The 20,451-nt window shown below is 44.4% G+C and overlaps 1 protein-coding gene across 10 annotated transcripts in view; it reads left to right on the top strand.

Moving 5' to 3' along the window:
* Positions 1-20,451, top strand: part of LOC134339507 (nuclear factor 1 X-type-like) — a 423,369-nt gene that overhangs the window by 335,175 nt on the left and 67,743 nt on the right. For all 10 annotated transcript variants that reach the window (XM_063036098.1, XM_063036099.1, XM_063036092.1 and 7 more), the window contains 4 exons: positions 6,935-7,009; positions 8,184-8,304; positions 8,608-8,744; positions 17,712-17,843. In XM_063036098.1, coding sequence (XP_062892168.1) covers positions 6,935-7,009; positions 8,184-8,304; positions 8,608-8,744; positions 17,712-17,843 — 465 coding nt within the window. The remainder of the gene's footprint in view (positions 1-6,934; positions 7,010-8,183; positions 8,305-8,607; positions 8,745-17,711; positions 17,844-20,451) is intronic.

Raw genomic sequence — 20,451 nt, 5'->3', positions numbered from 1 at the left:
TGACTATTCAATAAAGTCCGAAAGTTTACAAGCCATGCTATAGGAATCTGAGACTAGGAGATTTTACTCAATAGTCAGTGTCAGGTTTACAGAGAGTGATAGGGTTAGAACTCTTCTAAACAAAAGACAGATGATGCCAAACCAGCTGTTAATTTGCATCTGTTGACATACTTTTATCACTGAATATTTATTAACAACCCACAAGTTAGCGATGGGGTCTGGTATTGGTTCAAGGAAACTTATCTACTGGACCACAAACAAGATCACACAGAATATTGGAGGAAATTAGCAGGTCAAGCAGCATCCATGGAAGGAAATGGAGAGTCATTGTTTCAAGTTGAGAGGCTCTATTTGGACTGGAGAGATAGAGGGGAGACAGCCAATATAAAGAGGTGAAAGGAAGGGACAATTCCAGCTCTAGTTCCACCCCTTCCCCAACTCTTTATACTGGCTGTCTCCCCTCTATCATTTATTCCAGATGGAGTCTCCATCAAAAACATTGACAGTCCATTTCCATCCACCAAACGCTGCCTTTATTAAGTTCCTCCAGCACTTTGTATGTTGCTCCAGAATCCAGCACTTGCAGTCTCTTGTGTCTCCAACAAAGAAAATAAGTTTACTTAAGAAACTTGTCAGCTTAGAAAACTAGGTGAGACTAGAACTAGAGCTCATGGGTTAAAGGTAAAAAGTGAAATATATAAAGGGAACATCAGGGGGATGTTCACTTTGAAGGTGGTGAAAACCTGAAACAAGCTGTGAGTGGAAGTGGTGGAAGTGGTTGAGTTCACCATTTAAGAGAAGTTTTGGATAAGTACATGGATGGGATGGGTATGGATGGCTATGGTCCAGTTTCAGGTCAATGGGACTAGGCAGAATAACAGTGCGGCACAGACTAGATGGGCTAAAGGGCATGTTTCTGTGATGTAGTGTTCTATGACTCTACGATTAAAATAAACCACTGCACCTCTCTCAGTAAAAGCAGACTAATTTCTTCAGGGAAAATACTATGAGCAGGACTCTCACTTATAAATGATGTGTCTAAATATTAACATTGTCCACCAGCAGCTTCTCCTGAGGTTGGACTTAGTACCCTGTGGAAATGCAATGGCATTACTCATCCAGGTTCCTCCTAAACCTACAATTTCTAATGCAAAGAACAAGAACAGCAGGCAGATATGAGTTTCTCTGCCAACTCACGATTCATCGTGACTTCAAAATGGCCAACACTGCTTTACTGCTGTGGGTCTAAATCCCAGAACAGCCTGGGCCAGCCCTGTGGAAGCATCTTTACCAGAAGTGAACTGCGGTGGTGCAAGAAAGGACATCATCCCAGAAGAGGCAGTTGCTTTGCCTGCAATGTTCACCTTCCAAAAGTTAAATCACCATTAATTTCACCTCGAACCGCTTTCCCCCCACCCCCACCTCTTTATATTGGCTATCTTCCCTCTTTCTTTTCAGATGCTGGGGTCAAAGCAACACTCACAACATGCTGAAGGAACTCAGCAGGTCGGGCAGCATCCGTGGAAACGATCAGTCAACGTTTCCGGCCGGAACTCTTCGTCAGAACTGAAGAGGGAAGGGACAGAGGCCCTACAAACCCACCTTTTTTATAGAGCCTCTGCCCCTTCCCTCTCCAGTCCTGACGAAGGGTTCTGGCCCCAAAACGTTGACTGATCATTTCCACGGATGCTGCCCGACCTGCTGAGTTCTTCCAGCGTGTTGTGAGTGTTCCCCTCTTTCTTTACAGTCCTGATGAAAGGTCTCAGCTGGAAACTTTGACTGTCCATTTCCCTCCACAGATACTGCCTGACTTGCTGAGCTCCTCAAGTCTGTTTGATAGGATAATTACCTAATTACCACCCTTCTGACTCTGGCATGGTCACTGTTCGTGTGTGTGTGTGTACACATGTGCAGCATTTATTTGCTTGGTGGGGTTTAGACTAGAGTTGCAGGGGGATGGGAACCAGATTGCCAGAACAGTTCGTGGAGAGATTGTGGAGGCAGATGTTGGTAAGACCTCAGACAAAGTCAGTAATCACAAGGTTGAGCATGGTGCAACAAATGTCCTGAGCTGTGTATAGAAGTGTGGCAAAGTGGCATCAACTTCATGGACCCTGAACAGATTACAGAGGAGGAGGTGTTTGCTACCCCGAGGCAAATCAGGGTGGATAACTCCCCAGGGCCTGACAAGGACTTCCCTTGACCCCATGGGAGCAAGTGCAGAAATTGCCGGGGCTCTGGTAGAGATATCTAAATCATCCTTAATGACAGGAGAGGTACCAGAGGATTGGTGGATAACCAATGTTGTTCCACTGTTTAAAAATGGCTCCAAACAGAAACCAGGCAGATGAGTCTGAAATCAGTTTTGGGAAAGTTATTGAAAGGTATTCCAAGGAAGGGATATATAAGTTTTTGGATAGACATGGACTCATTAAGGATAGTCAACATGGCTTTGTGCATAGTAGGTCATGTCTAAACAATTTTATAGATTTTTTCGAGGAAGTTACCAGGAAAGAAGATGAAGGCAAGGCAGTGGATGTTGTCTATGTTGTCTATTTATGGCATTTGACAAGGTCCCGCATGGGAGGTTGGTCAAGAAGGATCAGTCAGCTTGGCATTCAGGATGATGTAGTAAATTGGATTAGACACTGGCTTTGTGGGAGAAGCCAGAGAGTGGTGGTAGAGGGTTGCCTCTCTGACTGGAGGCATATGACTAGTGATGTGCCTCAGGGATAGGTGCTGGTGTTATTTGTCATCTATATCAATGATCTGGATGATAATGTGGTTAACTGGATCAGCAAATTTGCGGGTGACACCAAATTTGGGGGCGTAGTGGACAGTGAGGAAGGCTATCATGGACGACTGAGGCACCAACTGGAAAAAAGGGCTGAAAAATGGTGGATAGAATTTAATGCAGACAAGTGTGAGGTGTTTCACTTTGGTAAGGCACGGTGAACGGTAGGACACTGAGGAGTGTGGTAGAACAAAAGGATCTGGGAATACAAGTCCATAATATGTTGAAAGTGGTGTCATTGTCAGATAGCATCATTAAAAAATGCTTTTGGCACATTGGCCTTCATAAATCAATGTATTGAGAACAGAAGATGGGATGTTATGTTGAAGTTGTACAAAGATACTGGTGAGGCCTAATTTGGAGTATTTTTGTACAGTTTTGGTCACCTACCAACAGGAAAGATGTAAACAAGATTGAAAGGGTGCAGCGAAAATTTACTGGGATGTTGCTGGATCAAGAGGGGCAGAGTTATAAGGAAAAATTGAATAGGTTAAGGCTGTATTTTTTAGAACATTGAAAATTGAGAGGAGATTTGATTGAGGTGTACAAAATTATGAGGGGTATAGAGAGGGTAAACACAAGCAGTCTTTTATCACCAAGGTTGGGTGCAACTACAACCAGAGGTCATGGCTTGACGGTGAAAGGTGAAAAGTTTAAGAGGAGCATGAGTGGAAACATTTTCACTCAGAGGGTCATGGCAGTGTGAAATGAGCTGCCATCACAAGTGGTCCATGTGAACTCGATTTCAATGTTTAAAAGAAGTTTGGATAGGTACATGGATAGTAGGGGTATGGAGGGCTATGGTCCGGGTGTAGGTCATTGAGAGCAGGCATGGATTATATGGGGCCGAAGGGCCTGTTTCTATGTTTTACTTCACGATGACTCGAAATGAAGGATTTAACCGATGGCGGAAAGGGATGAAAAGGTAGAACCAAAACAACCACTGAATTGGAGAAGAGGTTTAAGTGCGAAATGGCCCATATTCCTTTGGCATGTTACTCTCCATTTCTCCAAATCTCTCCGGATTAGTAGGGAGAAGCTTGGCACACAGTCTCAGTAACTGGCTAAACTCCAGTGAATTTATTGCATAACGGACAGGTACACAGAGGTTGAAAATTCAGTCTCCAAATCAGAATAACAGCCGAATCCTGGATTCCCACCACTTCTCAGCAGTGTTACAGCAATCCTTTGATAATTTTGCATCGAACACACTGAGTTCAAGCTCACAGCTGCCATTTAGGCTAACCTAGTGAACTGAAGGAATTTCAGTAACTTGCTACTCTCCTTGCCAGCTCGAGGTGAAGCGCTGTCAGCTGAGGGAGACATCAAAGACCCAGAGGAGCTGGCAAGCAGCTGCCTGACTTCTCACTCCGCCAGGTCAAAGGAAATGCACTGTAAAGTTTATCAGCCACACCCAGTCCTTTATCTGACTAATTAGTGGATCAAACAATTGGACGACCAAATTGTTCCTGACAAAAAACTCTTTGCCACTAATCAATGTGAGGTGAGGCAAAGGATTGGTTTGGGAGTCAAAGCCAACTTCAAACGGACAGGTGACTTACATTATACCCATGTCATCACAAAGGAATTCTGCCCAGAAATAGCCACAGCTGTGATTTTCATTCTGAGAGATCCTGAGTCTAGCCTGGCTGGAAAACAGGGAAGCTTATAAATGGAAACAGCATTGATTTTACGGCCTCACTGCCAGGTGTCAGCTGGGAGCTCGGAGGGTAACGCTCTAACGACTGAGCCTGAAGTTCGTAGGTTCAAGTCCCACCCTGAACTTTAGGGCCGATGGTCTCGTGTAGTACTGTCACAGTGTCAGAGGCACTGAGACAAGATGCTAAACTGTGGCCAAAGAAGTTGAGGCAGGTATATTAATAACATATAAAAGGAACTTGGACAGGTATGTGGATAAGAAAGGTAGATGGGCCAAATATCCGAGGTGGATGGGGTCTGCTTTACCGAGGCAATGAGAAGTGTAGACAGAGTCTTTGGAGGGGAAGCCGGATGCAGTGGTGTGCTCAATTCTGTCCACAACTCTCTGCAGTTTCCTGCAGTCATGGGAAGAGCAGTTGCCATACCAAGCCATGATGAATCCAGAAGCCACCTTCATCAGCCTGAACCTGGGAGCAGAGTGTTCCTGTTGGGTGTAACAGTGGACATTTAGTGAGGCCAGACTCTCTTCCAGATGGGGCAAATGAATGCGATACTTGCACAAGATGCTGGTGAGGGCACATTAGAATATAGTGTTCAGTTTTGGTCACCCTGCTGCAGAAAAGATACCACTGAACTGGAAAGAGTGCTGGGGAGATTTATGAGGATGTTGCCTGGGCAGATTTACAGAAAGAAGTTGAGTTGGCTCGGACTTTTTCTTTGGAGCATTGGAGAATGAGTAGAAATCTTCGAGGTGTATAAAACCATGAGGTGTGCAGATAGTGTGAATGCACACAGTCTTTTTCCCAGGGAAAGAAAATCAAAAACTAGAAGGCACAGGTTCTGATTTAGTAGGAACCTGAAGGGCAATTTTTTCACACTGAGTGGTCAGTATGTGGAACAAGTTGCCAGAGGAAGCGAATGAGGCAGCTTTGATAACAACTTTAAAAAGAAACATGGGTAGGTATATGGATAGGAAATGTTGAGAGGGATATTGGCCAGGTGTGGACAAATGGATGTACAGGATCCCAACACTATGATTACAAGGATTTTTTTCCTTGGATCATAGGATAATGAGGGGTAAAGAACCATGAGGGGTATAGATAGGGTGAATGCACACAGTCTTTTTCCCAGGGTTGGTGAATCAAGAACTAGGTGACATACGTTTAAGGTGAGAGGGGAAAGAATTAATAGGAACCTGTTTCACACAGAGGGAGGTCAGTATTTGCAATAATCTGCCAGCCGAAATGGTTGGGACATTACATTACAGCATTTCAAAGGTACTTAGACAGCTAAATCAATAGGAGAAGTTTAAAGGGAAATGGGCAAATGTAGGCACATGTGATTAGCTCAGGTAGGCAACTTGACTGGCCTGGACCAGTCGGGACAAAAGATCCTGGTTTCATGCTGTACAACTTGCACAGATTCATGTCATGCGAGAAAAGTGCCCTCAGCTCACTACGCCACACCAAGGATCAAGACCCATCCACGTTAATCCCACTGCGTTCTCCATATATTCCCCTCAACTCCTTCCAGATCCTACCACTCACCTGCAGCCAGGGCAATGTACAGCAGGTTTCTGTGAGCTGGCCAGAAACCAGAGCACTCGAGGGAAACCCGCGTAGTCACTGGGAGAAAGTGAAAATTCCACACAAACAGTACCACAGGTCAGGATTGAATCTAACCAGTGAGCTCGGGCGTGAGACTGAGTGGTGATCGGCTTTGAGTGATGAGAAAAGGTTGTCAAGGAAATTCCTGTTCTCCTTTGATATAATATCTTGCAGTCTTTTACAACTTCCTGAGAAAACAGAACAGTGATTTTCATAAATGACTTTGATGAGGAAGTGGAAGGGTGGTAAGTTTGTAGATAAAACAAAAGTTGATGGTGCTGTCGATAGTGTAGAAGAAGATCTAGGGCTGAGAAGTGGCAGATGGAGTTCAATCCAGAGGAGCTTGAAGTGATTCACTTTGGAATGTCAAATTTGAAGGGAGAATACAAGGTTAATGGCAGGATTCTTAGCAGAGTGGAAGTACAGCTGGATTTGGGGTCCATGTCCACAGACGATTCAAAGTTGTCATGCAAGTTGAGAGGGTTATTAAGAAGGTGTATGGAGTATTGGCCTTCATTAGTTATGGAATTGAGTTCAAGAGCACAAGAGCAGTGAGGTAATGTTGCATCTCATAAAATTATGGTTAGACCACACTTGAAATATTGTGCTCAGTTCTGGTCACCTCATTGTAGGAAGGATCTAGAAGCTTTCAGAAGGTACAGAAGATATTTACCAGGATGCTGCCTGGATTAGAGAGCATGTTTTATGAGGATAGGTTGAGCAAGCTAGGGCTTTTCTCTCTGGAACAGAGGATGAGAGGTAACTTGATAGTAACTCATACAAACTGGGCAGCAGAGTCCAATCAGGATTGTGTCTGTTGTGTATCATTTTACATTCTTCTGACTAATTTACCTTTCCCCTTTTCTCAATCTAGGACATCTGAATTTTCAAGACTGTTTTATCACATCAGGAGTCTTCAGTGTTACAGAACTTGTGAGAGTGTCACAAAGTGAGTACATATCTCCAATTCAGAGATTACTTTCATGGTCCACAATCCTCTCCTATCAGATTCCTTCTTCTTCAGCCCTTTACCTCCTCCACCTTTCACCTCCCAGAGTCCTACTTCAACCCCATCCCTCACCCAGCTACCTTCCCTCTTTATTATTCTGGCTTCTTCTCAATTCCTTTCCAGTCCTGATGAAGGGTTTCAGCCCAGGATGTTGACTGTTTATTCCCTTCCACAGATACTGCCTAACTTGCTGATTTCCTCCAGTATTTTTTTGCTCAATGATGCTCAGAGATTCTTCTGCTATGAAAGTTCCTTGGTTAATTGAGTTGATGATTTCTTGAATTTCTGACAATTTGAGAGCAAGGATAAATGAACAAGATTTGAAATTTGAATATGGCACATTGTATTTAAAATTCTGTGAGTGTGTGTATGAAATGGTGAGAGAGAGAGAGACAAAGCAAGAAAGAGGCAGCATAAGGTTTGATATATTTAATGCATCGTATTTAGTACAAAGTTTGTATTATCTTCAAAGCCATTCCCTATTGCATCCTGACTGCCAATAAAATATTTGTCTGCATCTTACGTCATTGGTGGGCAAACCAATTCAAAGGGTTCTTAGGGACAAGGTTTACGAGTATTTGGAGAAGCATAGTCTGATTAGGGTCAATCAGCATGCATTTGTGATGTCATGCCTCATGATCCTCACTGAGATTTTCAAGGAGGTGACAACATAAATTGATGAATGTGGAGTGGTGGATGTGGTGAATATGGGGGCGGGTGGGAACGGGGGTGAGGGTTGGGGATGTTCCAGGGGAGGTGGGGGACCAAAAGCAGCAATGAGGAATTGGAGGATATCCCAGGGGAGGTGAGGAATTCCAGAGATGTCCCAGCGGCGGTGAGAAAACCAAAGCAGAGGTGAGGAGTTGGAGGATGTCCCAACAGAGATGAGGGGTTAAGAGATGCTCAAGCAGAGAGGAAAGGGATGAGGGATATCCCAGGAGAGGTGAAGGGGTTGGAGGTTATCCCAGTTGGAGGTGAGTGATTGATGGTTTTGCTAGCCGAAGTGAGGAGGTTCAGGGATGTGCCGATGAATGTTAGGAGGCTGGGGGACGTCCCGCCCCGGCCTGTCCTTGTACCACATTCTCTGCTTTAATTCCTGCCTTTCCCTCCACAGCTCCTGTAGCTGCTGCCACAGGACCCAGCTTCAACCTGGCTGACCTGGAAAGCCCTGGTTACTACAGCATCAACCAGGTGCCCCTGGGAAGACGCAGTATCACCACACCCCCTTCCACCAGGTAAGTACCCAAATACCAGCCTCACTCAGTGCTCACCGGACTCAGCAGGCGGAGGGGGGAGGGGTGGTTCATGAGGGCCGTACACACAGGTTCATTACCAACAAGAGACAAAAGACAACCCACTTCTTGGTTTACTTGTCACTGTTACCTGCCGATAGACCGACTGGGACCCTGGGCTTCCTTGGGGGAATCTGCTCCGAGGGGGTTAACGGGAATCTCCCTGATGTACGCAGAGATACACTCACCTGTTTTAGGTCTTCACTGCGGCATATTCTGAGATTTTTTCCTGGATGTTTTCCTCAGTTCCACCAAGCGACACAAATCTATCGAGGACAGCGAGATGGAGAGCCCAGTGGATGAAGTCTTCTACTCGGGCACGGGCCGATCACCAGCCGCCGGCAGCAGTCAGAGTACCGGCTGGCCCAATGACGTCGACACAGGTGAGGACCACTCTGGATCTGACCTCACCCCCATCTCCATCGACGATTCTGACCTCCAATCCCTCAGGGAGATGCAAAATGTCAAGATCCGGGTAGAGAATCAATCATGGAGTCATACAGCATGTAAATATAGCACAGTAGTGTAGCAGCAAGTATAATGTTATTACAGTGCCAGTGATCGGGGTTCAATTCCCACTGCTGGCTGGAAGGAGCTTCCTCCCACATTCCAACAACATACAGATTAGTAAGTTGTGGGCGTACTATATTGGCAGCGGAAGTATGGCGACCTTTGTGGATGGCCCCCCAGCACATCCTTGGAACCGAGATGTTGATCTTAAACAAGTCTCATTTGCCCATGGTTGGCCCATATCCCTCTAAACCTTTCTTATCCATGTACCAGTCTAAGTGCCTTAAAATGTATGATAAGATAGTACAGTAAGATGGACCCTTGACCTCCCAGTCTATCTCATTATGGCCTTGCACCCTATTGTCTGCCTGCACTGCACTTTCTCTGTAGCTGTAACACTTTATTCTGCACTCTGTTGTTGCTTTTTCCCCTGTAGTACCTCAATGTGCTGGTCTGATGAAGTGTCCTGTATGGTTGGCATTTTTTTCACTGTACCTCAGCGCAAATGACAATAATAAACCAATTTACCAAATGTTGTCATTGCAACTGCCTCAACCACTTGGAGGGCTGTGGTCCAGGTGCAGGTCCATGGGGCTAGACAGAATAAATGTTTGTTTTGGACGAGGTGGACCAAAGGGCCTGTTTCTGTGCTGTATGATTTCTAGGATTTCCTCTGGCAGGTCATTCCTTTTACTGACCACTTTCTAGGTGAAAATATTGCCCCTCCTGTTCCTATTGAATCTCTCCTGTCTCACCCTAAACCTATGCCCCCTAGTTCTTGTTTCACAACTGGGGTAAAAGAGTCAGAGCTGTGTGCATCACCCTGTCTATGCCCCTGATGATTTTATACACCTCTGTAAGATCACCTCTCAGTCTCCAGATCCAGGGACCAAGTTGATCAATGCCCGGATTACCAATGGCCTATAATTTCAGCCAGATCAATGCACCAGCAACATCTCCAGCACTACAGTGTACAAAGTTCAGGGGTTTAGTCACAAAGGGAAACCTGCGTCCAATTCTGGTCACTACAATTTGGAGAGGATGTGAAGGTAGCGGTAGGGCATGGTGGGGACAGAAATGATTTCCTACTGGATTGTGGGATGTCAGATTCAGGGGTAGACAGGAGAACCTGACGTTGTTCTCTGTGGACCAAAGAAGTTTGAGAGGAGATTTGATGGGGGTTGTCTAGGGATTAGAGGGAAACCCTTTCCATTAGCAGGTGATTTGAGAAGTAAGGAAGACAGTTGTTAAATTCTGGGCAGAGATGCATGGGAATGTGAAGAGAAAGGTCTTTAGAGTTTTTGATGATCTGGAAATTATTACCTGTGGTTTGGTGGGGCTTCTAGAGGCGATCAGGTCCACATGAGAATATTAATTGAAAGGGCCATGGGGAGGATAATGGGAGAGAGTGAGGAAAGTGAATGAGAGGATTTCTCTATAATGCCAGTTAACCTACCAACTTTCACATCTCTGTGGTGGAAGCTGGAGCACCTGGGGAAGCCCTTACAATCACAGGGTGCACGTGAAAACTCCACACAGACAGCAACCGAGTTCAGGATCAAACATTCCTAATGATCCCCTGTCAGTATTGACAGTCCCAAGACCTCCTACAAATACTGAGATTTTCTTGGGACCCCCTTTAAAAACCAATACACTCCTGAGTGATCCCCTATAAACACTGGCAGATGCCCTGGAGACCCTTTGTAAATTACTTTGTAAGAACCCATCATAAAACAAACACACTCCTGAAGACTCTCTGCCTTCACTTCTGTAGACTCCTGGATATCGACACTCACCCCGGACCTCCTGGAAATACTAACACGCTTACTGGGACCCCCTGTAAATATTAACACATTCCTGGGGGACCACCTGTAAATTCTGTCTAATGGGACAGGGAAGAAGAGGGAATGTCTGGGATTATGGGGGGGGGGTGGTGGTCCTTAATCATGTTGGCTGCTTTCTCAAGGCAAAGATCCCAATATCCTATAAATATGCATTGCGTAGCTCAGGTGTATGTTTACAGTGGCAGGAGTTGAGAAGATCCTGTAGCCATCTACACCCCTGCGTAATGCACTGGTGTGTTTGAACTTTGATGGCTCCTAGCCACTTCAAATGGGTACCAGTATATCACAGTTGGTACTAAAGGCACCAATGTATAAATACAGTAAACATATGCAGCAGGGGCCTTTCAGTATCTTTTGAGTTAAGGTGTTTAGTGGAGACACTCACCATCATCTGAAGAGCAGGTTATCTAAAATGTGCCTACCCAACTATTTCATACAGTGGGCTTTTGTTCCCACGTGTAAACTGAAGGATTTATTTATACAAATGTCTGTTTGCCGATGATATAAATGGAAAATCCAGTGTCTCCCGATTGGTTAACAAATGTCTCCTGTTAGTTTGATCGGGTGATGTCAGCTGGGAGTTTTGTGAGTTTGAACCCCAGATGGAGCAGTGAGAGAGTGCTGCTGGTGTTTCAAATAAAACAGGGAGATGAGGCAGGTAGAGGATATTTTATTTATTTAGAGATTTAGCGATACTGCATGGTAGCAGGCCCTTCTGGCCCATCAAGCCTGTGCCACCCAGTTAGCTTACAAAACTACATCTTTGAGAAGTGGGAGGAAATCGGAGCACCTGGGGAAAAACTACAGAGCCGTGGGGAGAAGGTACAAACTCCTCAGATCGTCTCAAGGCCATGACGAGGAGTGTTATTCACAACATCTGGGCCAAGAGAGAGATTAAAGAGAAACCACCTTTATTTATCAGAGGCACATCGAAACGTACAGAGAAATGTGTCATTTGCGTTGACAGCAAAGCCAGTCTGAGGGTAAACTCGGAGGTACCTGCAAGCGCCATCATGCTCCTGGCACCAACGTAGCATGCCCACAACTTACCAACAGCAACCCCTATGTCTTTGGAATGTGGGAGGGATTTGGACCAGTCGGAGGAAACACACACAGTTATGGGAAGAGCATGCAAACTCCCTATGATAACAGCTGGAAATGAAACCCTATTACTGGCCCTGTAAAGTGTTATGCTAACCACTACACTACTGTGCTGCTTTAGAATTTTTCCCCACAACCAACATTTCTGTAAAGCAAATACATACCTGGATTTACATATATCAGCACTGGGATCTTGTTCTGCACTCTTTGACTGCCACCTTTCCCTACATTATACCAGTGGAGGATACACAGAAGATGGGGTTGGCACCATACAAGTGTAGATCATGACCTGAAATGTCAGCTGTTTATTCATCTCCACAGATGCTGCATGATGAACTGAGTTCCTATAGCATTTTGAATGTTTTGCTCAAGGTTTACAGAATATTTAGTGTTTATAAATGCTGGTTTTTCATAATGCTTATTCTTTTGTTGTGCCCATGGGTGATGCTTAGAGGGATGTTCGGGTCCACATCTATAGCTCCCTAAAAGTGGTACACAAGTAGACAAGGTGGTAAAGAAAGAAAACAGCTTGCTGACATTCATTGGTTGGGCTATTTTGGTACAAAAGTTATATTGCTGTTGGATTAAACCTTGGTTAAGCCACACTCAGAGTAGTGTGTGCAGATATAATTGCCCTCATTACAGGAAGGACGTTGAGGCGTTGAAGAAGGCACAATAGATGTTTACCAGGATGCTGTCTCGATAAAAGAGTATTGGTTGGACAGATCTGTTTTCAAAACAACAAAACTGTCAATGGTTGAGAGCAGACCTGATAAAAGGTAACAAATTTAGGAGAGACATAGATACAGTAGATAGTCAGACTTTTTCCAAGTCTGGAAGTATCAATACTAGAGTTTAGAGGTTCAAGGTGAAAGGGGAAAGTTTAACAGAGATCCGTAAGAGATTTTTACACCAGGGGTGGTGAGTACCTAGAACGATACACACAAAATGCTGGAAGAACTCAGCAGGCCAGGCAGCATCTATGGAAAAAAGCACAGTTGACGTTTCGGACCAAAACCCTTTGGCAGGACTCGTTAAGTACCTGGAGCACACTGGTGGGGAAGTGGTGGAAGCAGATACAAGAGATATGAACTGAAAGGGAAATGGTGAAAGGGTAATTAGCAAATGTTTGAGAAATCGATGTTCATGCCATCAAGTTGGAGGCTACCAAGACATTGATTCTCCAGCTTGAGCGTGGCCTCATCATGGCAGTAGAGGAGGCCCTGTACTGACATATCAGAATGGGAACTGGAAGTAGAAATGAAATGGGTGGCCACTAGGAGATCCAGGCTTTTGTGGCAGACAGAGTGAAGGTGCTTGGTGAAGCAGTCTTTCAGTCTATGTCAGGTCTTACCGATGTACAGGAGGCCTCACTGGGAGCACTAGATACAGTAGATGACCCAAACAGACTTGCAGGTGAAGTATTGCCTCACCTGGAAGGACCGTTTGGGGCCCTGAATGGTAGTGAAGGAGGAGGTGTAGAGGCCACTGTGGCACTCATTCCATTCGCAAGGATAAGTGTTGGGAGGGAGTTGAGGAATGCAGACACAAGTTCAGCAGGGCAGGAGCCAGCAGAAACAATGAGTCTACCTGAACAAGCCTAACCTGCGTGTCTTTGGAATTGGGAGGAAACTAGAGCACCCAGGGAAACCTGGAGCGAAAACGCTCCTTACGGGCAGCGACAGGAATTGAACCTCAATCAGTGATCACTGGTGCTGTAGAGCGATGAGTCAACTGCTATGCTACCGTGCTGGTCAAATGATGGAAGGGCTGGGCAGACTCAGAAAGCGAAATGGCCTAAATCTGCTACCATGTCATGTGGCCTATAGTTCTAGGGCATCGTCCTAGGAGCAAATAAGAGAGGAAAGGCAGTGGGCTGTTGTTCTTGGCCTGGTGACTAGCAGATTGAAATGAGGTCAGTCAAACATTGACAGGAACTTGGTTTGGTGTGAGGTGGGCGTCACCCAAGGGGCAGATGGGGAAAGCATGGGGGGGAGGGGGGTTATGGGAGAGAAAAAAGAATGTGATGGACCATAGATCAGTGAAATGGGGACCACAACAGGAAGGCTGCTTTAAGTGGACTGTTCACAAATCAAAGTATCCTTTTTAATTCTGCGAGCATGAGGCAGTGTGTTCCAAACCTTTCGCTGAAGTGTTTCCTTCCCCCTCATCCTCTCCCCACCTGCTAGATTGAGAAATCCTCCCTCCCCTGAAAAACATGGAGAGAGCTGCCAAAAAAAGAGAGCTTGGAGCAGCCTGTGCACAGAGAGATACTTCACTCATCAGAAGGCCTGGCTTGTTTGCCAAGCCTCTTCCCTATCAGTGTATTTTAAGTGTTGTTTATTTGGCGAGTCTGTTGCTAATCCAAGGAACCCAGGAGGCAGGATTCCACCGTTCCCGCTGGTGAGGTCTGTCTCCTGCCTGGTAGTTTATTAAACAGCCACACCATTTTGTGGGGACACAAGAGATTCTGTGGATGCTGGAAATCTAGAGCAGCACACAGAAAATGCTGGTGGAGCTCGCAGATTTCTACAGATATGCCGTGAAGAGCATACTAACTGGCTGCATCACTGTCTGATATGGAGGGCGCTATGCAGAATCAAAGTAACCTGCAGGAAGTTGTAAAATCGGTCTCCATCATGGGCAGTAGCCTCGCCAGCATCCAGGACGTTTTCAAGGAGTGATGCCTGAAAAAGCCAGCTCCCATCATTAATGACCCCCATCACACAGGACATCCTCTCTTCTCATTGCTACCACCAGGGAAGAGGTACAGGAGCCTAGAGGCACACACTCAACAATTCAGGAATAGTTTCTTCCCCTCTGCCTCATATTTCAGAATGGCTATTGAAACCATAAGCACTACCTCACTAATAAATACTTCCAGCTGGGTACAGGTACCGATTCTAACCGACGTTTCAATGAAAAACTCTGCCATCTCCATCAGGAATTATGCCTGGGCATGTCTTGCCTGGTGGTATTTACACCCCCTCAGTCCATCTTCCTGATTGGTCAGTCCTCATCCAATCAGGTTTCCACTCTCCCACCTTGTTTACAATCGAATTCCAACACTAGATCCTTTTTCACTACCTCACTACATCTTTTTGTCTTTTTATACTACACATTCTAATACGGCTTTGTAAATATATCTATGCTTACTGTAGTTTACAATTTTTATTATTATGTGCTGCAATGTACCTGCTGTAGCATGACAACAAATTTCATATGCTGTGATATTAAACTTGATTTGATTCTGATTTTGACCTCAGCAGGTCAGGCCACATCGGTGGAGGGGAATAAACAGTCAAGATTTTTGTTAAAAATCCTCCCACTTTCCAAAGGTTCACAAGTAGTGGGCATGCTGTGTTAGTGCTGGAAGCATGGAGACACTTGCCCATTCTGATGCTTGGTCTGAACTACAAATGAACATCTTGACATGTCTACATGCCTTCCTGCATTGAGTTGCTGCCACATGATTGGCTGATTAGATATTTACATTAACAAGCAGGAGTATCTAATAAACTGGCCACTAAGTGTATATGAGGCAAATAAAACTAATCTTAAGAAACAGTGCAAAAACTTCTCCTTGTTATTTGCATATAAAAAGCACGAACAATCCAACAATGGCTAAACATTCTCCAATATAACCAAATTTTGGAGGCGGTCCAATATCCAGCTGTAACTATATCTGCATACATGACCGATTCCACACATCCAAATCCGGTGGGTATCTATTCTGTAAAATCTCTGGAATGGTAAGCAAGAGGAAAAGTGGTAATGGGATGGGCTTCAATGGGCCTCTCTCATCCTTAAGTTTCCACATGATGGGAAATAACGAGTGAAAAGAATGAGTTATATTGTGAGGCTGAATTGCCAAGGGCTTTCTTATTGGCAAGGACCATGGCCAAATACCAATGGAACCCCAAGTGCACCTTAAAATCCATTTCCTATTGCTACAAGAGAACAGAAACAGTAAAAGAAGGAGACTTTTGTTTAAACAATGTTTCCTCATGATTATTTAACCTTCCCCTAAGATATCCTTAAGTGGAAAGCACAGTTTTTAAAAACAAAAAGCTGGTGTTTAACTTAAAAATGTGTACAGAGCAATGCTTTTATGCAGGGGGTGTTGGTATATTTACTACAAGGAGGGCAAGACCTACTCAGTGATACTTTCAGAAGAGAGAATAGAGAGAGGAATGGGTAGGAGACTGGGATTTCAAGGTCAGGTTCAAATTCAAATTCAACTCTATTGTCATTTAACCATACATATATGCACAATTAAATGAAACATCGCTTCTCTGGGGCCAAGGTGGAAAATACAGTACGTGAGTCACACACTGCACCTATAATTGTGACGCAGTACGTACAGTCAGAAAATAACATTAGCACAAGCACCTGAGTAGCGTGGCCTAAAGGTCTGAGTGGCCAGTCAGAGGATGCTGTGGAAATTATGGGCTGAATGCCTCCCACTTGTCTGTATGCTGGATGATTCCTCAATGCAGTTTGTTGGAGCTTGCTTTGCATTAGGGGGAGGCCAGTGTGTCACTATTTTACAACAATGACTATGCTTCAACACCCCTATTCTAATGGTGAAGAATATTATGGGTCCTACAGGGCCAAGGGAGTTGAAAGTCTTTGGTATACACTGAGTGACCTCTCTAGTAGGTATACCTGTACACCTGTACACCTGCTTGTTAATACGAATATCTAATCAGCCAATCATGAGGCAGCAACTCAATGTATGAAAGCATGAAGACACGGTCAAAAGGTTCAGTTATCATTCAGACCAAACATCAGGGTGGGAAAGAAATGTGATCTAAGTGACTTTGACTACGTAATGAATGTTGGAGCCAAAAGGGGTAGTTTGAATATCTCAGAAACTGCTGATCTCCTTGGATTTTTGTGCACAACAGTCTCCAGAGTTTAAAGAGAATGGTGTGAAGAACAATAAAACATCCAGCGACTGGTAGTTCTGTGAGCTAAAATGCCTTGTTAATGAGAGAGCTCAGAGGAGAATGGGAAGACTGGTTCAAGCTGGCAGGAAGGCAACAGTAACTCATATAACCGCATGTTACAACAATGGTTTGCAGAAGAGCATTCCAGAATGCACAGCACATCGAACCTTGAGCAACACACACCAAATGCTGGAGGAACTCAGCAGGCCAGGCAGCATCTATGGAAAAAAGTACAGTTGACGTTTCGGGCCGAGACGTCCACTGTACTTTTTACCATAGATGTTGCCTGGCCTGCTGAGTTCCTCCAGTAATTTTTGTGTGTTGCTCGGATTTCCAGCATCTGCATATTCCAGATCTGCAATCTGCAGCGTTGAACCTTGATGTGGATGGGCTACAGTAGCAAAGAACCTTGAACAAATACTTTCCAAAAACTTTATTAAGTACAGGAGTTACCTAATAAAATGGCCACTGAGTATCAATCTAATGGCTCATTGTCTTTTTTAAACTTGTTGCAGAAATGAAGACACAATGTGAATGATAGGCTGAAACTGATTAGGGAATTACCTGGGTGGGAATTACTAATGAAACTCTTCACCACGGGACCCGCGGCTTTATCAGTTCACTGTGAATTCAGCTCAAGAAGCCATATATCTCTAGGTTTCACTCTGTTGACCGTGTGGATGCTGCCTGACCTGCTGAGTTCCTGCAGTGTTTTGTGTGTGTTGCTGAAGTTTTCCAGCATCAGCAGAATCTCTTGTGTTTAGATGGATGTGGACCAAATGCAGGCAAATGAGACTAACTTAAATAGACATGTTAGCTGGCATGGTTAAGTTGGGTTGAAGGGCTTGTTTCCAATCTGTATACCAGTATGAGTGTTGTGGGTAAGGGGTGGATTGAAACTAAGAGGTGTTTTATGCCTAACATGTCAATCATTTGTTCTCAGGAATGACATCACCTGCTTCTTTAAAGAAGTCGACGAAGCATGAGTTTGGCAGTGGGACACCTTCGCAAACTGTCTCCTCGCGAATGGCGTTCACACACCACCCCCTGCCCGTGATTGCAGGCACCAGGCCAGGTGAGCTGACCCTGGGTGTCGTGAAGACCTTTGAGCCTTTGGTTTGATCTGAAGCGCACATTGCTTGGGCTGTGATTATCCAAAATACCCCTCCATCAGTGAGGCATGGTGAATGCAGTGTGTGATGCCTACAAAATGCACCTGGGGTGCCCACGCCTGCTAGCTCAACCACCAAGAAGGATCAGAGCAGGAAGTGAGTGGGACAACCGTAAGACAATAAGACTTTGGAGCAACATTAGGCCATTTAGCCCATTGAGCCTGCTTCATCGTGGCCATTTATTATCTCTCTCAACCCTATTCTCCTTCCTTCTCTCCATAACCTTTGACACTATTATTAACCGAGATCCGATCAACCTCCACTTTAAACGTATTTAATGAATTGGCCTCCACCATCATCTTTGGCAATGTATTCCTCTGATTCACCACCCTCGGGCTAAAGAAGTTCTGCATCATCTCCATTCTAAAGGGACTTCCTTGTATTCTGAGACTGTGCCCTCTGGTCCTAGACTTTCCTCTATTTCAAATATCCTCTCAATGTTCATTCCATCTAGGCCTTCAATATCTGATAGATTTCAATGAGATCCACCGCCTGAATCTTCTAAACTCCAGTGGGTATAGTTCCACAGCTATCAAACACTCCTCATAAGTTAACCCTTTCATTCCTGGGATCATACTCACGATCCTTCTCTGGATCCTCTCCAAAGCCATCACATCCTTTCTTAGCTAAGGGGCCCAAAACTGCTTACAACACTCCAAGTGTGGTCTGACCAACATCTGATGAAGCCTTAACATTACATCCTTTTATATCCTAATCCCCTTGAAATGAAAGTTAACGTATTTGCCTTCCTTACCACCAACCCAGCCTGTAAGTCAACCTTTAGAGAATCCTCACAAGAACTCCCAAGTCCCTTTGCACCTCAATTTATGAATCCACTGCCCATTTAGAAAATACTTTATTCTTTCCACCAAAGTGCATGACAATACACTTCACTACTTTATATACCATCTGCCACTTTTGGCAGATTCTCCTTCAAGTTGTACACCCATCCTGACTGAGAAATAAACACTGAAACTTCCCAGTCCCTTCCTGAATCCTAGAATTCAAATACTTAATAGCGCTGTGTCAATACTTAATTGACCTGTCATTGTTAATTAACTGGACTCTGTAAACTTGCACTTGTTCCTCAATCATTCTTTATTTTACTGGTGCACAAGAAGAACAGCATGACCCTCGTCACCACACTGTATTGAATTTTAAACAGAGAATTGACTAGCAGTTACAGATATTGGCCATAATACCATAAGATATAGGAACAGGATTAGACCATTTGGCCCATTGAGTCTACTCCGCCATTCCATCATGGCTAATCCAATTTTCCTCTCAGCTCCAGTCTCCTGCCTTTCCCCTGAATCCCTTCAAGTCCTAATCAATTAAGAATCTATCAACCTCTGCCTAAAGTATACATAAAGGTTTGGCCTCCACAGCTGCCTCTGGCAAAGAATTCCACAGATTCACCACTCTCTGGTGAAAGAAATTCCTCCTCATCTCTGTTCTAAAAGGACCCCCCTCTATTCTGTGGCTGTGTCCTCTGGTCTTAGACTGTCATAAGAAACATCTACTCTATGAAGGTCTTTCACCATTCAATAAGTTTCATTGAGGTCACTCTTCATTCTTCTGAATTCTAGTGAATAAAGGCCATCAAATGTGTTCATATGACAAGTTGTTCAATTCTGGAATCATTTTCGTGCACCTTCTTCAAACCCTCTCCAGTTTCAGCACATTCTTTCTAAGATGAAGGGCACAAAACTGCTCACAATACTCCAAGTGAGGCCTCACCAGTGCTTATCATTACATTCTAGACCCCTTGAAATAACTGCTAACATTGCATTTGCCTTCCTCACCACAGACTCAACCTGCATATTAACATTTAGGGAATCCTGCAAAAGGACCCCTTAAGTCCCTTTGCACCTCGGTTTTTCCTCTCCTATTAATAAATAGTCAACCCTTTCATTTCTTCTACCAGAGTGCATGACCATACACTTCCTGACACTGTTTCCATCTGCCACTTCTTTGCGCATTCTCCTAATCTGTCTCAATCCTTCTGGAGCCTCTCTACTTCCTTAAAACTATCTTCTTATCATCTGCAAACTTTGCAACAAAGCCATCAATTCCATCATCCAATTCATTGATATATAATGTAGAAAGAAGCTGTCCCAACGCTGACCCCTGAGGAACTACTCTTCCAGCATCATTTTCCAGCAATTTACATTTTATGTATCTGAGGAAATTTTTGATATCTTCTTTAATATTATTGGCCAGCTTACTTTTGTATTCCATCTTTATCTCCTGACTTTTTTAGTTGCCTTCAGTTGGCTTTCAAAAGCTTCCCAATTCTCCAACTTCCCACTAATTTTTGCTCTGTTTTATGCTCTCTCTTCTTCCTCTTTGGGATATACGTATCCTGTGCCATCCGAATTTCTTTCAGAAATTCCAGCCATTGCCGCTCTGCCACATCCCAGCCAGTGTTCTTTTCCAATCAATTCTGGCCAACTCCTCTCTCACGCTTCTGTAATTCCCTTTTCTCCACTGTAATACTGATACATCTGA

This window comes from Mobula hypostoma, chromosome 29 (assembly GCF_963921235.1).
Source record: "Mobula hypostoma chromosome 29, sMobHyp1.1, whole genome shotgun sequence".
Lineage (NCBI taxonomy): Eukaryota > Metazoa > Chordata > Chondrichthyes > Myliobatiformes > Myliobatidae > Mobula > Mobula hypostoma.
The sequence above is the reverse complement of the archived record's forward strand: the minus strand, read 5'-3'. Positions and strand labels throughout refer to the sequence as shown.